This window comes from Antechinus flavipes, chromosome 1, assembly GCF_016432865.1.
Source record: "Antechinus flavipes isolate AdamAnt ecotype Samford, QLD, Australia chromosome 1, AdamAnt_v2, whole genome shotgun sequence".
NCBI classification, from domain to species: domain Eukaryota; kingdom Metazoa; phylum Chordata; class Mammalia; order Dasyuromorphia; family Dasyuridae; genus Antechinus; species Antechinus flavipes.
Window position 1 is genome coordinate 322658716 of NC_067398.1, and position 18754 is coordinate 322677469.

At 31.4% G+C, this 18754-nt stretch overlaps 1 protein-coding gene across 2 annotated transcripts in view; it reads right to left on the reverse strand.

Moving 5' to 3' along the window:
* The window catches only part of CEP78 (centrosomal protein 78), a 39906-nt gene that overhangs the window by 12623 nt on the left and 8529 nt on the right, over positions 1-18754 (reverse strand). The window contains exons 7-13 of one of the 2 annotated variants that reach the window (XM_051966601.1): positions 15729-15842; positions 14679-14743; positions 14277-14385; positions 11147-11164; positions 9382-9517; positions 7678-7723; positions 6018-6149 (exon numbers count right to left, since the gene is read on the reverse strand). In XM_051966601.1, the coding sequence (XP_051822561.1) occupies positions 6018-6149; positions 7678-7723; positions 9382-9517; positions 11147-11164; positions 14277-14385; positions 14679-14743; positions 15729-15842 (620 nt within the window). The remainder of the gene's footprint in view (positions 1-6017; positions 6150-7677; positions 7724-9381; positions 9518-11146; positions 11165-14276; positions 14386-14678; positions 14744-15728; positions 15843-18754) is intronic. The other variant, XM_051966609.1, reaches the window with a different exon arrangement.

Genomic DNA, 18754 nt, shown 5'->3' on the forward strand with positions numbered 1-18754 from the left:
TACAACTTCATAATCATTTAGAGCTTTTCACAAATAAAATGAGCAGCTCCAGATTTTGGTTACCCTAGATTTCAAGATGACCCCTGGTTGGCAATTTGATAAATAGGATTTTTGTTCAGGTACAGCTTGTGCTAGAAGCCTTCAAGATCTCTGAGAATCTGTGATTGTGATCAGTAATATATGTGCTTTGTAATATTTTTTAAGTCAGAATGATAAATCTGCACAGATTATTTTTAAAACACCATTTCACCTTTGAGATTAATGAGATACTTGGTTGGGAAGGCAGATAGATGTAAGGGAGCAGAGAGGATAAAAGTACCAATTGTTGTTACAAGCCACAAAAATTATTGAACTTGCTGATATTAACAAAACATATGCACCAACAGACCCTAACTAACAATGTACAACAACAAATACTGTTCAATTCTGATCCTTGAAAAGAAAGAACTACCTCTAACTTAGAAGACTATTATATACTATTAAGTACAGTTTTTTATTACTCAATTTCACATGGATTGTAAAATTTTATCTGATATTATTCATGACAAAGAGCAGGTCTACATGGTTATAAACAACATCCTGACAAGAAGTACAAAAACCCAGTTAATTTTTCATCTGTTTTTCTATATAATGCCAAAATCTGGATATTTAGCACATACTACATTATGTGGATAGTTTGAAGAAAGTATCTATGTTTACATATATATATGTATATATATATATATGAATAAAATATTGTTAAAGCATTCTGAAAACTATTTTAGCTTTTGTTTAATAATTTTATTGCTTTGAAAAGTAAAATATTGTTAAAGTATTCTGAAAACTATTTTAGCTTTTGTTTAACAATTTTATTGCTCTGAAAAGTACTTCATAAATACATTTCAGAATGATTTTGATTGTCCTATATTAACTTTATTTCAGAAAATGTAAATAATCTCAAGGACACTGATTACAATTTGGCCACAATTTCCTTTAATTACATCATTTTAACTGGGAACACATATTTTCTAACAAGGAATACTCATTCACTATTAAAAAAAAGAAAAATGCATTGTTTCAATCCAATGTAGCAATTGAAGGATTAAATTTAACAACAAAGCTGGGAAAACAATTCTGAAATTTAGCTCTATTTTTGAAGGGGGATGGGGCGGGGACCAATCAGTGCTGTCTTTAAATTTTTACACTTTTGCCTAACATTTCAGAAATTTATTTCACTTCTTGAGCTTTGTTAGATTCTAATCAAGAAATAAAATTTACATGGCCTTGAAATCTTAAAGAAATGACTGATTTTATTTAAAAGAGGGAACTAAAGAATTTTTGGCTTTATGAAAACTTTTTTCTTATAGAAAAGATTGGAACTCAATTTCTGATGTAAACTTTGAGACTAAATTTATTAAGAAAATAAAAATAATAATATTTTCTACAATTCCTTAAATCAACTTCACAAATATTTAAGATTATGATATAATTAATTACTTTCTCTTAGAATAAGTTCAGATTGTTAACTTGTTGTCAACAACAAAAAGTCTGTCTTATTTATCATAAAAGTGCTTAGTTATATTTTAATAACAGGGACAATACTGAATAAATGCAGGAGACACACACACACACACACACACACACACACACACACACACACACAATTTTTATACAGACTATTTCCAGTACACCTGAACATGCAATAGTTCCTAAAATGTAAATCCCTATTTTAGAAATCAAATATCTGCCATTATAATTTCAGATATCTTGTATAACATTTTTATTGTCAATTATTAGTTATACCTCTTACTATTTTAGCTTCTTTTTTTTTTACCCTATCTATTCAAGTTATTCATCTATGAAATACTTAACTGTCAGCCTTGTAAGTTTTTAAAGTGAATTCTTTTTGTAAAATTAAAAAAAATATATAATGGCTTCTGTTATCTACTGGTTAAATTTAAATTTCTATATGTCACGTATTATTTATGGGCATGTAGAATTCAATTGGATTCTTTAGCCACTACTGAAACAAATTTGGAAAATAGTCAAGGAAAAATCATGCAGATTTTACTCCCAATTATAGAAAGCGCTTAAACTTACACAAGAAGGTTAAAATGATGTTTTCAACTTTCATTTTTGCACTTAAATATTACTTCTAATACAAACAACTTATTAATTTGTCATCAAAACAAAAACCCACAGTGGTTTAGCGACTGGTTTTCAAGTTATAACTCAAAAAACCTTAGGACTAAAGTACTTTTCCAGCAAAAATTACATCTTGTCAGGTTAGGAATATAACATTTATTAGACACTAAAATAAACTTCAATTCATTTAGATTTTCATTCTGTATAAATTTTAGAGATAATGAATTCCTGAGTTCATGATCCCACTGTGTAACATAGCACTTCATTTTATTTATCCTATCACTTCTTTTATTTACCACAATTTTATTTAATTGTGGGCTCAATTTGCCTATTTGTACTAGTTGTAAAAGACACTGACAACACAGATCAAAGGAGATCTACAAGCTAATCATTCAATTGCACAGCATGATTTTAAGAATAGGTTTTCTTTCTTTACTGGGCCAAATCCTAGAGGGATTATGGATCATCTAGCAAAACATTATCAACAAATACTAGCATCTGAACACTTCACCTTCTAGAAGTTCCCTTTAACTCCACCATATCTTGCTTCTGATTGATATTAAAAATCAGAATCTTACCAAACAAGGTTATCTCTGTTACAGCTTTTAAATAACCTTTAAATGATCTCCCTTGACAAATTCAGGTGAGACATTTTAGAGAAGCCATCAAGAGCACAGATTCACAGGAGTCTCAAAGGTCACCCTGACAAACTTCCACATTTTACAAATAAGAAAACAAATAAGAGGTACAGTTAGGTTAAGTGATTTGGGCTGGATGGTGTTTTGCTTTACTGAATTGCTTTTTTGTACTTAACAAAAAATGCACATCAGGATCTTGGATTCTTTACATTCTTCACTCATGTGCGAGATAATATAGTCTTCTGTGAAATGCCTCTTGCAAAAACTAGCCCGTTCCCTTATGAATAAGCTCATCAAAGAGAGAGCCTCATTGTATGAATAGATGAGTCTCTTACAAATTTTATATAACTAATAACATGGGAATATGCTTTAGTATTTATGAGCATTCTTTTGTTTCCTTTCTTGGTTAAGATGATTGGAGTTTTTTCCTCCTAAACCTTTGGTACCATTCCCTCAAGTAGCAAACTCTCTGCTATAACATTTAATCTACATTTTTTGAATAAAATTTCCATTGCACATTAAGAGTCCAAAAATAGTTCCACATGGTGAGGAGAATATAAAAACCTTTTTGAATCTTTTCCTAGGCTAACCTGTTTTTCTTTCTCTAACTCAGTTTTACCTTAACATCTTATAATAGGATGTCATTTACTATCCAGGTCATTTACTAAAGATTTAACAAACTTTTTTTTCTCTTCCACTCTTTCTCCGTTTTATTAAGCAAAATTACTCTTGAATTCTCCACTGTCCTTCTTCACCAGCAAACTATTTTATATTCTAAAATTTTTTGTTTGGCAGTCAAATCTTTCTATTTGGCAAGCAGGTCAAATGTTTGTTGATAAAAGTGGTTTTTAGGTTCTTTGGACTTTATAATTAAAGCAATTTTATTTTCTAATCTTCATCTTCAATCATTTGTTCAAGTTGTTTTAATTGGATTCTGTATTTTTCCCCACTCCTATTCTTTCTTTTAACTTTATACTAATTTTTATCTTTTTCTCTAACCAGTCAGTAAAGAAAGGTGATTCAGATACAACTTCTGCCTTAAAGAGTAATTTTCTGTCAAAATATAACCAATTTAATTTTTTCAACATTTTTTGTTATTTGGTGTTTTATCATAATTTTTTTCTCTTTTAGTTGTTGAGTTTGTGGCCATTTGACTTGTAGATAGATGTTGTCTCATAACTGTCTTCTTCTGAGTTTGTGAATTAAGCTTGTCACTATAGAAGCTTTTTATTGTGAGGTTCTTCTGATGTTGTTTGTTCATTTTCCCAGATTATTTCTTGACTTTCAATTTTGTTAAGAATTGGGCTCTGTTCACCTGGAGTTGGGGAAAGAGAAGTAGCAGTGTACTGTCCCACGTTTCAGACTTCTTCACAATACTGTTTTCAGTTGTGGCGTAGGGATGGAGGATGGGTCTGTAATTTTTTGGTAATTCTAAGATGGTGTGATGGAAGAAGTGTGGTCACTGCTCTTTTGGTGCGTATTCTGACATTTACCAAGTAGATCCCCTACTCCCTTTCAATCACATGCTTCTTTCTACCTTGGAATTCTGATCAAAGCTGCTGCTCTCTCTCCTTGCCCTGAAACTATAATGGGTCCTTGCTTGTGACCACAAGCCCTCCTCTATGTTTTGGAACTACAATTCAGAAGTAAGTAATAGGCAATGAAGATCGTAAGCACTACAGAATCTTGCATCCAGTGCCCATACACAGGTCCCTGATAATCTCTTTCTGACCAATTGTCCAAACTGTTGACTATCGCTCGGAAGGGAGAGCTACCATAACTGTTCCTACTACTGTTCTCGTAATCTTTGAAGACCACATCTGTTACTGCCACATGTGCTCTGGACTATCCCCTACCCCAGTTTCACAGAACTTTCCTTCCAATCTCCTAAATTGACTTGGATTGGAAAAAATGTTTCATCCTGACCTTCTGTTGGCTGTACTGCTGCAGAATTTGATTTGTTATTTTAAAGTTGTTTGGAAGGAAATATTGAAAGTTCAGCTTGAATACTCCCTCTACTCAGACATCTTAGCTCTACTCTCTAGCTAGTATTTATCATATTTAGAATTCAGAAGCTTTATGAATTCATGATATATTTATAATACATATATATAATACACACACACACACGTACTTTTATACACACATATATAGCACTAAATCAAGAGGTTTCTATGCAATTTGCAAGTCTCTGGCTCTTTTATTTCGAACATATTTTCTTCTCTCTTTACCCAAGCCTATCTTTGCATTAAAAGCACTTAAGTATGAAATTTATTTAATTTGGAAAATCTTATCTACTTCTCTTAGAATTTCTCTATCTCTTCAGCTTCTGTGATACACGTTGGCACATTTACTCTAATTATTTGGATTATGGTTTTTCTATAAATAGTTATCATGACCACTGCTAAATGAGACAACTAAAAGGACCACAAAATGATATCCTGTTGTTTTTCAATGTCAAATGAAATCACTACACTAAATTTTATTTCCCTCTCAAAGAGATCTGTAATCCATGATTCAATTTAACTGTGACTTTCTTTTGTTTTCTGCTTTTGCATAGAACAAAAATAAATTCAGTTCCTCCAGTAGTATGTTCCATCTACCCATCTTTTGCTAGGCTAGTCATTAGAAATTTTAGCCTTTTCAGCAGCTATGTCAAAGCTTGTATTCCAACTTGCATAGTCTTTAAGAAACCTTGGTCATTCACCTCCAAAAATTACAGAATTTGAGAATTATATAGGATTTCAATAGCTATCTAGGTCCAAGCTATACACAAAACAAATTCCCATTAAAATGTCCAAAACTTAGGTATATCTAGTTTTTGACCTGCCCCCAAATGATAAATTAGTTGTAAATAATATAATGAAGAATTCACTGCTCCTACAAACATAGGAACTACAAGGCTAAAATTTTAGCCTTATTATACTTGATTGATATTAATTCTTTATTTCCAAGATTACCAATTGAAAACTCATGATTCTCTCTGGTAGAGATAAAGGGGTATTTTTTTCTTTTCAAAAATAGATATCCTACAATTAAACCCAACAAAAATCAGATACTTGGTGAGCAAATTACTTTTCAGAGAAGATCCAATGAATTAAATTTACATGATGATCCTAACTTTATTAAAAAATATATATATATAGACTCTGGAAGTCCTTATGAAGAAACAGCATATTATGGTGGAAAATTTGGAAAATATAATCTACTAAGTAGAATAAACCTATCCAAACTTTAAAGATGATGGATTCATACCTCTATTTCATTTATTCTATATGGTGTTAGGCTAGTTTTTTCACGAAGAGGTTGTAAATTAGTGCCTTCTGACTCTTCTGTTTCTGAGCAGGATGGGGTCTCCACAGTTACTTTCACAGGAAAATCCAATTCCTTAAAGAAAATCACAGGAAACTGTTTAAGCAAGGTTAAAATGATCAAATATTAAAGCATATTTCAGAACATTTCCAAACTCTTAGTAAAATATTCTTATCTTACATCTTCATCATTTAATAGTTGGCTGTAATATTTGGATAATATGACAAATAGGTAAATGTGCAAATCTATCTGCCAAGTACTTTTCTTTCATTTCATCTTGGAGATACAAGTTATTGTAGTTATTACTAACTATTGATAGTTATTAAAAAACCAAGCTGAATGAATATAGTTTTCCTTGATGGATACACTGTGATTAGCTAATTTCATCATTCTGAACCACACTTTTAATTTCACATAAGCAGAAGTTGGATTTAGAATCATAGATAAAGGGCTGAAAGGGACTTCAGAGAAAATCTAATACAAACCTCATCCTTAGGGAAACCTAAGGTCCAAAAATTAAGTGTACTGGCCAAATTATATCTTAGGTTTTAAGCAGTGGAAAGCTCCTAAAAGACAATTAATTTAAGTCACAAAGTAGTGGGTAGGAGGTAAAGATTATTGCTTGGATGGAGAAATACTATGAGTGAACTAGAATTCTTTTTCCCTTTCTATCTCCTTCACAGTACATTAGAAGACTATTCATCAAATTTGTTAATACCATAAAACTCTTCAGAAAGGATAACCAAATTCCTGATGAATAAACAGTGGACATTCAATACATTTTTTTTTTTTGAATGAAGAGCATCCCAAATCAAAGCTTAGAAGGGATTGCGATGGAAAGAACATCTTTCACATTATTTTACTTTTGGAACATAGAATGTAAATATATGTCACCATTAGCTATTTTTTCTCTCAAAACAATAAATAGTTTTTCAAGGAGGAATGGACACAGCAAAGTTATCAATGTCAGGGCAAATCACTTTAGTGTCAAAAAACAAATCTAGATTATGTGACAGTTAATAAACCATGGAAATAGACATTGCTTGAATCTCCAATTAATTAGCTACAAAACAGAAGTCCATAACATCAAATCCTAGATTCCTATTTATTACAGTTCAAACAACTATCTTACAACTTTCCTTTAAGTCAAATGTCTCTATTTAAAATTTATTCTAATCAACTGAGGAGCAAGGTAGCACACATTAAGAAGACACTAACTTCCTTCTTTTCTTCTTAATAGCATATGGCCTCTATTTGATAAATCAAATATATACAATATCAACACAGGAAAATTAAAGATGCAAATAATAAAAATAGCTCACTGGCAAGACTTGAAAGACTTAACAAGGCAGGACTTCATAAACTTTTTCCATTTAAATCCCTTTTCACTAGAGAAATTTTTATGAGACCGCAGGTATAGAGGTATATAAAATAGGTATACAAATCAAACATTTACAAGTCCCATATTCAGTTACAAGACCCCACATAGAGTCACAAACCACAGTTTAAGAAGCTGGGTTCTAAGGGACAACCAACTTGAACAGAAAAGTTGGGACAGAAATTTCCTCTCAATCCCCAAAAGTGAAATGTAATAAATTATTACCTGAACTGGCCAAGGTAAATCTCGGGTTTTAATCAATGGAAATCCCCTAAAGAGAGAATTAATTTAAGTCATATTAAGATAAAAATGTTGGGATTTATAATAACATACAATGGAACATTAAACTGACATCTTTGGAGAAGTATATATTTTATATAAGTGAATTTTCCAGATAAATGAATATTAACCTTCAAAGTGCAAAAAATTAATAAATAATTTTTGAATGCTCTAAATACTTTAAAGTTTAATATTTCACACATTCTTCTCTTTCTGAGAGAATATAATGAAGATATTTGACATTTTCTTGACTGTCACTATAAAAAACAAGATAAAACCTATATTAAATTACCCTTGGCTACATTTCTTTTTAGGTTTGGCTTCCCCCCCCCCTTTCCCTTAAAAAAACAAAAACAAAATCTTGATGTGTCAAAACTTTAAAGCTGGAAAAATCCAGAGAAATCATTTAGTCTAGGAGTTTTACATCAGGGATGCAATGCATAAATCTGTTTTTTTCAGAATTTAAAAACAATATTTAAATATAACCTATTTCCTTAGTAATCCAAAATACTATACTTTATGCATTAAAAAACACTGTGAGAAAGGATTCAGAGGTTTCACCAGACTGCTCAAAGAGTCCACATTCATAAAAAAGAATAAATCTAGTCCAACTCTTGACTATGTAAGTGAACAAAGTGAGGCCTGCAGAAGAGAAGGTGACTTTTTTGTGGCTTCACTGTCAGCTGTCACTTTATATTACTGTCAGCATAACTATCCATAATGCCACAATTACACTATTTTTTCTGTTCCCATTTAATTTATGGCTTTCTCATCTTCTCTAGACCAACAAAGTTGTAAGAACTAAATATAAAATAAGAGTTCAGATCCTGAGAGAAGGCAAGACAAGTTTTCATGTAGTCAAGTGAATATGAGCCAATATTGTTAAAGCATTTTTAACTGCTCAGAAGTCTTTTTCATTTGATTTGTAGTTATATTCTGGATGCCCGAGATTGCTAAAGTTTGACCTACAAATTAATTAGAATATCTGTACTTTGATTTGAAGTCTTCCTGAAGAGAATTAAGATTAAATTTCCATGAAATATTTATTTACAAGTATAAAAATATGATACTCAGGAAAGTCAAAGGAACACTCAATTCTTAAAATTATATTATATTTAAAGGAAATTTTAATTCATCATAATTAATAATACAAGGTTTACTCTAAGTAAAATATACATTAGTATAAAATATACTAAAACACGTACCTCAAAGTATTTTCATGAGTAGCTAGATCTTGATATAGTATCACTGAAATCTATTATGAATGTAAGCTCTTTAAGAGCAAAGACTATTTGTTTTTTGTCTCTTTGTCCCCAGTGCTTCAAAAATTTATGCTACTGATTTTAATTTTTTTATGAAAAAAAATTAACTTCATTTCAAGACCAAAATGATCTCACTGAGCCATTTAAAAAATAACTTTTATAAAATGATCTTTTTATTAGAATTGAAATCTGAATGTTTACTCTTTTCCCCCTTTGGCAAAAATTCTCTTTCTCCCTTCCCCAGTTTCTAAATAAAATGTCTAAATATGAATATCAATGTATCTTATACTTGGGTTCAAAAGATATGTAATCTGGTAAGTTATCTGGCTCATTTCATAGAATCAGTATTTTTTTTCCATTATAAAGACAGAAGCTAAAAATACTCTACCTGGTCCTATTGGCACGTTCTGCAGTACGCCAGGGCAAGAAGCCATAAGTACCAGGTGGCAATGACTCTGGAGTATAAGAATCTTTACTACATAACTGTTTTCTTCCTGTACTTAGAGGTTTCATTGTTGTTACTCCTGAATAGTTTGAAGAGGCATTTAAAGGAAAGAATTAAAAGCAACATGAAACACATACATATAATTAAATTACCATATATATATATACACCCTGGAGCAAAAGAAAAATATACATGTAGCATTTATGCTAATGCAATACAAAATAAGTTCATTTACTTAAATGTCTTTTTATAAAGAACAGTCATTTCATTACTGCTGTGCTGTGCCAAGTACACTTTTAGTATGATGTCGAAGTCACATACAATATGCTGAAAAAGTTAGCAACTCATGGACTGGCTTGAAAAGACTGTGTCCATTTGCCCAAGTGTGGAAGATATATGCCACAAATCTTTCCAAAATATTATCACAGGAGAAGTTATGAAGTTATATTAGAGTGTTTTTCTATTTAGTCCTTGTTTCTTTAAAAAGGAGGCTATGGGAATGATGCTTAAGTCACTTAGGCAATAGGCTATAATCTTCTATGCTGTCATGTATATTTCATATCAAAGCTGGTCACAGAATTATCTCAGCATGGGGGAAGCTATCACATGGGCATGGCTATGATGAACAGTGCTAGTACTATGGGCTGCACTAAAGATTTTCACCTGCTCCAATCGATGAATCTTTCAATTAATGTCCAGTCTTATGAGTTATACCTTGTAATCCAAACCTAAGAATGATGGTACATGATGCTTAAGCATGTATTGGATACTCAAAAAAAAGTTAACTTAAAGAATGATCCCAGTAATTTATTGGCTAAGAATTAATTTCTAGAACATTTTTCTAACCAGCCTCAGACATCCACATACTTGGCACTCCTACCTATACTTTAGAGAAATGGGAAAAAACAAAGGTATGCAAATTCTCTGGGACGGTTGCACTTTGCAGCTACGGTATTATATCACTCTGAGACTACTGTCTTATCCTAACATCATTACAGAGGGTTGTTAGCATGAAAGTTAGGAATCTGTTCCCTACATTCACAGAATGACACTAAACTGCCTATAAAACAATCTGAATAATTCAAACTTACTTTCATATGGAAGACAAAGTACAAATGTAAACAAAAACAGCAAAAAATTGGTGAAAGAAAAAAATTTGAGACTATAAGAAATGAAGTAATTTATGCATTTATTGTCTCTCAACAATAGCTTATTATTATGTATAATTAGCTCATAATCGTATTAATATATTATCATTGTATATTTATTTTAATGATCAAGACAGAATTATGACTTATGAATAAGTAGAAAGGACAGTAAAAGCTTACATTTACATTCAAAAATTGAATTTCCTCTTACAACATTAAAAACACTTTAGTTAGGTTTTTATATATTTGCAAGAATTTATTAGTCAAGTTCAACTCTCCTAGCATTTCAAATGGCATGTAAAATAAGTACACAGTATAAAAGATGTCCTAATCACTGTCAGTAATTTGCAAATCTTTATATGATTTTTACTCTACCATGCCCATGGCAAAAATTCATAACTCACTAATTACATTAAAATTTAGTTCATCTTGTGTTATTTATTTTTTTCTTAACATGTCTAAACGTGATATTGAATTTTTACTTTGCAGCATATACTAAATACTGCAATTATACTTTCTGAAATTGATTACTAATCTGGACACCAATTTGAAGTACTTACCTTTGTGCCTCCAAATTACTGAAGCAAGTATGAAAAAGCCCAAGAAACAAAATTACTTTTTCAGTAGCCCATCACAGCTTGCAAACGTGTCACATTTTCACTTTCCTTAACCATATTAAGAATTTTATGAATATTTTTATTCTTAGGAAGGATTTGGGATTTCCTTAATATAGGAAGCTCCCACTAAGGAGAAAGTGGGTTCCTTCATCCAATTTTGTCTCAAGAGAGTTGCCTGAGGCACTTAGCTATTGAATACCTTGCTCAGGGTAACAGCTAGTATATGGGAGAAGTAGCATTTGAATACAAATCTTCCTCACCACAAATTAGGATCCGGACCTTCCTCACTATAAAGCCAACTCTAGCCACCATACCAAACTTTTTTTATTCCAAGACACTTTATTATATATTATCAGATACCACTATTAAGTTATAGAAATTTACCTATAATATTCTGTATGTAAACAATGATTTGTCTGATTTCAAGAAATCTTGTAAATGTAACATGAATTCTTAAGGTAATAATGAATATTTTTTTAATAAAGCATTTCTTTTTATATACTAATTATTTTGTTCATTATTTGATGTAATTTAAATATTTAGAAATAATAATGGTAGGCAAATCTTTAGTCTAACTACCTCTTTCCACTTTGTAATCTAATCTCTTTTAAAGATCATTGTTATATGTATCTTCCAATAAAAGAACTGGTGTGAAGTCAAAGATGTATAATATTTAAAGGATGATTTAAGGCTATTTATATTAATAAAAGGATAGGAGTACATCTATGATGTCATTAGTACAGGACTCAACAGTGAGAAACTTCCACTGCTATATGTTGGCATTAATTATGTGACTTGCTTAGACTTGAGTCAACATGTGTCAGAAGGACAGACTTTAACACTATTCTGATTTAACTCTCTACTATGCAAATTAAAGAGCTCAAAAAATATAATGTCCTCACTGAACATGTCCTTCTCATGTACCCACAGGGTTGGCATTGGGAAAGAATTCACACTTGGTTTCCACATCTAATCCCCACAGGACTGCTATGTTAGCTCTATTTGAGAGATAAGGTGGTACATAATAATAGTATGTGGCCTTTGCCAGGACTTTAGAAAGTCACTTTCTAAATCTAAAAAGTTATAGAGGATTTGATAATCTGTATTGAAGAAGGTAATTTCCTTGATGAAATCTCAGGTTCAGAAAAAAAAAATTCTCCTGTATAGCACATGACGTACCAAATTATTATACAGGTTATCAAATTTGAGTGGATCATCTGTGGGAACAGTAGAACAGCTTGAACAAGAACTGAACACGATGAAAAGAAACAAATGGATTTGTTATTTATACTGATGAATGAAATAATCTCAAAATTCACTAAATTGTATATCTTATCATGGGTAATAAAATAATGATTAACTTTTGAATCAACAATAAAAATTTTAACAACCATTCTTTCTCATTAATAATTGCTCTAATGTATCAGTATTTATAAAGCTGTAAAAGCTACATTTTAAATCTAATCAAATCCTTTATGAAAATTATCCATTTTGATCCACTTATTTAGTATAAATCTAAGGAATCTTTTCATTACCAAAAAAAAAAAAAAAAAAAACAAACAACCCAACACTTGGACCCCTATTTATTTGTAAGAGAAGTTCAATTAAGAATGAGACTCCTTCCAGAATTCCTTCTTTTAGAATGAACCATTTTAAAGGTTTCAGAATAAGGAAAAAAAAAAAATCACAGCTGACCATGGAAAAAACATGTTTTAATTTGGGAGCAAAATGTACTTAATTTTACTATATATTTATTAACACATTTAATTTTATGTTATCTGTTGTGCCTCTCATTTAGACTTTTTAAAAGATAACTTTTGACCTAAGAATTTATTTTTCATAAAATTGCATAATACCTGTTAAAATCTGTATAACAGGGGGGAAAAGTAGGCTCTTTTTCCCTACTGTCAGGGAAAAACTGTTCTACAAAATAAGTATATAATCAATCAAAATTCCTGCTCAAGAAAATAAATATAAAAGCTCCCTAACAAATAAGCAAGCTTGTTTCTTTTGTTTTTGGCTTGGGACACACTTTTTTCACGTAAAAGTACAGCAAAGACCATCTATGTTCTTAAGTTTCCTTAAAGTGCCTACAATCTACAATAAAAGCAATCTTGTTATTTTCCTACATAGATATTATCTTCCCAAGACCATTCTCATCCAACCACAAGATAGCATATAAAAAAGGCTGATCACCAAGAGCAAATGAGAGGAGAAAAAGAAACTGAAAGAAAAAGAGACTGAAAGAAAAAGAACTGAGTTCTTAGCCTTTGCTCATAGTATTTTAAAAATTCTAACAGCATAGAAGTTTATGAGACTTTTAAAAAATATATAAATTTTAACTATACTTGATCATGGAATTACAGCTATAATTTCAAAAATCTAGATATACTCAAATTTGGCAAGTCTTTGAATGAAAATATCTAATCTTCCAATGTATTACTCAAAGACAAATTCTCACTTTAAATCTATTTCATCTGAATTAGTGAACCATTTTTTAAATATTTCAAAAAATAAATGTAGATATGTCCTCCTCCAAAAATATCAGACACATTCTCATATTTATTTTCAGTTTTCGCACTTCATTCATTCACTTTAGGTAAATGTACATAAGGGAAGGGAGAAAGACAGAGGAAAAGAGATATCGTCAGAAATATTACAGATTTTAAAAAACATTACCTTTAGGTTTTACTCTTCATCAAAACCCTTCCTCAAAATTTACTTGCAAAATATTAGAATAAACAGATATTCTTCTCATAACAGTCAATATAAAAATCCCCAACAGGACAAATAAGTTAGGATTGGGGTGTTGGACAGGAGTTTAATTAGAAGCACTTTTTTCCTAAGTTGATTTTTCTCTAAAAAGTTGAAAATATTATGCCTGTGCCAAATTATCATCATTAAAATGTTCACAATTTGAACAAAGTCATCATTTATATTTTTAATACAGTATAGTATTTCGAGCACATTTCAATTCTGAAGCTCTGTTGCTGAATTTTTTGAGCACCCATAAAAAAAAGTAAGTAAATATTACAGGGGGAACTTCCAAGCGGCGTTAAAAAAGCAGGGTTACCAATACGAATAGTAGCTTTTCCTTTTCGACCACTTCCCAGAATTATAGTTCTTTTTTTCTGTTTAGTTTTGAAAAGGTCCTTTAAAGTTGGAGAACTTAACCACTTGTACTAGAAAAGAGAAGTAAAATACTACATTTCAGTGACAAGCAACTTATGAGGTTTTGGCTTCAGCCAGCAATTATAATTTTAAATAAATAAAAAATGTGTTTAACTTTCTTTTGGTGATATAATTAGCAATATAATCTTTGGCAATACTAACTGAAGGAAAAGTATAAGATTGCCTTTATGTTATTAGCCAGAAAATGGCTGACTTGTAATTGAAAAATGAATTTCATGTGTGCCTTTGCTATTAAAGAATACATCAGCAAATCCTTCTGGACAAAATAAAAAGTACACCATACCTCTGATTTAGCACTCTTTCCATTCTGTACAGCTCTCTCAATAACTGATTTCATCAAAGAATGATCTATAAGTAAAATGACAATTAAATTACAATTTTTTTCAATGATTCTGCATGTTTTTGTTTTCAAACAAAAAACAAACCAAATACCACTGCTGTCTCTTTTCCAGAAAGAGGGAAAATTCTTATTATTGTATTTATATACAAGTGGCCTCTTTGTGTATATTTTCCTTTCCCCTGAAAAGCATTTGAGGTTATTTCTACATATAAATTTCTTCCCAAAGGCTTTTTTGTCAATAACAAGTGATGTAGATGGAAGAATGGATGAAGAGGCCTGAAAAATATTTTTTTGCTTGACATTTTTACTCCATCGTTGCTGAAATCACCTAATATACTCTTAGAAACTCCAGTAGCACCTCTAGAGGATCTCAGACTCTAGGGGTAAAGGTCTTCCAACAAAAATGTAGTAAACAAGAGATATGAAGTACATTCTAAATATTCTAAGCATAATCTCAAAGATCATAGAAACATTATGAATTTATTGGTTAAAAAATTCACCTTTGCAACAGAATGTTAAGCTAAGACTCCCTGTAAGGAAATAGGTTCTAACTGGTCTAACAGACAAAGAAGGGAAAGAAAAATAAAGGTTAGGGAGATACTTATGTGTATTGAAATACTGAAAGTCAAAATATTTAATAGTATACAGTCCTGATAAGGATAAACAGTTCAACTGAGTTGGAGCAAAGGGCACTTCCACCCTACTGGGCCAAACATCAAGTGGCAGACAAAACCGTAGCAAAAAATTACATAATAACATGCTAACATTATTCTTCAGTTCCAGGCCTATAATTACAAAGGACGAAAACCCACCCTGTCTTCATCACAGAACAACCAGGAACTATTTACTTGTATAACCCATTTAATAATACAAAAATCCCCTTTAAAAAAATGTAAAAGAAGCTGAGATAGAGTGAACTTGCTAATATTTATATTCTGAACACTTTTCCTTAAGCTCTGTCATGATTAATTAAGTAAAATAAATTTAACATACCAACTAGTGGGTTTTTTCTTATATCCAGAATCACCATGGTTGTATTTCCTTCCAGGGCTTTTAGAAGAGTTTTAGCTCCCTCATTGCTAAGTCCACACTGCTGCAGATCAAGTGCTTGAAATAAGAAAAAATACTTCAACTTACCAATTTATATATTTAACATGCAGTCATCACTCCTCATATATGGAATATCTTTTTTTACATTATTACATTTATTACTGAAATGGATCTATAATCTCATTTACATGGATATCACAATCTATTTATGTCTACTTATCCAATATGACTCTTACAAAAGACTTTTAAATTTACCATCACAGATCTAACTGACATGTGAGGTGCCTTCTTCATTTTCTTTTTATCGTCATCAACACCATCATATCTGTATAAATATTCAGATTATACAAAAATATACAAAAATACCCCTCAGGAGGAGGGTGGGAAATGTGAGTACTGTTTTCTTTCTTTCTTTCTTTCTTTTTTGCTGAGGAAACTGGGGTTAAGTGGCTTGCCCAGGGACACACAACTAGGAAGTGTTAAGTGTCTGAAGCCAAATTTGAACTTAAGTCCTCCTGATTTCAAGGCCGATGCTTAATATTTTCTCTATATTACACACAAGGAAACTGAGTTCCACAGAGACTAGAAGACTTGTCTAAAGTCACATAGCAAGTGTCAGAGCAGAGACTTCAAAACCACTTCATGATTAAATTATGTTTTTTGAAGATTTTTATTTTAATTCTAACTAGTTTCCTGTTACTCAAAACATTTCTGGGTTGCTAACACTACATGTATGCACAAAGAAATGTAAACTAATTTTTAAATAAGTTAAATTAAAAATATCAATGAGTTTTAAATTCCTTTCATTTTTAATGGGGTGAGGAAAGAAAATCTGTATTACATTTTCTATTAGTGCCCAGGACCAAAATCATACTGATAAACTTTCATAGTTATGGCAAAAATACCATAACTAATCAATCTAATCATAACAAATTTATTGGTTTATTAGCAAGAGTTAGAAGTAAAAATTTTCTACTACATCTCCTAATCATAATCTACCTGGTCTCAATAATCAGCCAAACAAGACTCTCACAGACTCAATAGTAACAAGTATTTATTATCTTTATTATTAACTCAATATTATTATGTGTGCATATATACACATACACAAAAATAAAACTCAATATTATCATATAATTCAAAATTAACAAGTATTTATTACACCTACTTTGTCCTCAGTCCTTGTGATACAAAGAGCTTACATTTTAGTGGGAGAGACAAGCACACAAGCAGAATAAATGCAAAGAGAGTAAGTATAAAATAGTATAAAATTACGAGATTTTGTGAGAGAAGGCTCTAGCAGTCAAGAGGCTTGACACAGGCTGAGGCTTTTGAGATACATTTTGAGGAAAGAGATGGGGCAGACATGAGGAAAAAACACATTTGAGGAATTGGGGGTGGTCAATATAAAGGTACAGAGGTGGGAGACAGAGCATCATGTGTGAGGAGCAAAGGGAAGACTAAGTTTGGCTATATCATAGAGTTCAGAAGGAAGAGAAATGTACAGTTATGCAGGAAAGATAGTCTGGAGTCAAGCTGATAAGGGTGTTTTAAAGCCAAACAGAGGAATTTATAGTTGTCCAGAGACAATAAAGATTGTGGCTTATTCCTCTGATTAGAACACTTAAGGAAAATCACTAAAGTTGTGTGGAAGATGTACTGGAATAGAGAAAGACTTGATGCTGGGAGACAAAGTAAGAGGCTGTTGCAATAAATCTACATAAGAGGTAACAAGGGCCAGAAATAAGATGGTGGCTGTGCAACACAAGGGGTGGACCTTACACTAAAAAGTCAGAAATAGCAAGATGTGACAACTGAGTATAAGACATGAGTAACTTAAAAAGAAAAGGAAAATAAAGTTTTAAACCTGGGAGCCTGGAAAAGTGGTGAAGCCTTAGACATAGGGAGATTGGGAGGAAGAGAGTGTTTAGAGAAAAGATAGGAGTTCTATTTTAGATACACTGAGCTTGAGCTGTGCTGGGAAAATTCAGTTTGAAATGTCCAATAGGCAACTATGGAGTGAAACTCCAGACTAAGACTGGATAGATGATAATAAAAGATCTGTAAGGTATGTGAAGAAAGGTGAGAGAAAAGGACCCACAACAGTAAAAATGGAGGGAAGGGCAAAAGATAAGAGTTAAAAAAGAAGAGAAAGAATGTTAAGAGGGAAAAATTATGAAAAACCCAGAAAAAAAAAAAGATAAGAGTTTTCCAAAAGTTTTAGTGCTCTTTTATACCATTATACCATTAAAGCTTAAAACAGCACTAAGATTCACCAACAAAATCCAACAGCAAGAGATACAAAGAGAAATTCCATTCAGAATAACTGTTGATAGCATAAAATATTTGGGAATCTATCTACCAAAGGAAAGTCAGGAATTATATGAGCAAAAATACAAAAAAGTTTCCACACAAATAAAGTCAGACTTAAATAATTGGAAAAATATTAAGTGCTCTTGGATAGGCCGAGCGAATATAATAAAGATGACAATACTCCCTAAACTAATCTATTTATTTAGTGCTATACCAATCAGACTTCCAAGAAAATATTTTAATGATCTAGGAAAAATAACAACAAAATTCATATGGAACAATAAAAAGTCGAGAATCTCAAGGGAATCAATGAAAAAAATATCAAATGAAGGTGGCCTAGCTGTACCTGATCTAAAATTATATTATAAAGCAGCAGTCACCAAAACCATTTGGTATTGGCTAAGAAATAGATTAGTTGATCAGGGGAAAAGGTTAGGTTCACAAGACAGAATAGTCAACTATAGTTATCTAGTGTTTGACAAACCCAAAGATCCTAACTTTTGGGATAAGAATTCATTATTTGATAAAAACTGCTGGGATAACTGGAAATTAGTATGGCAGAAATTAGGCATGGACCCACACTTAACACCATATACCAAGATAAGATCAAAATGGGTCCATGACCTAGGCATAAAGAACGAGATTATAAATAAATT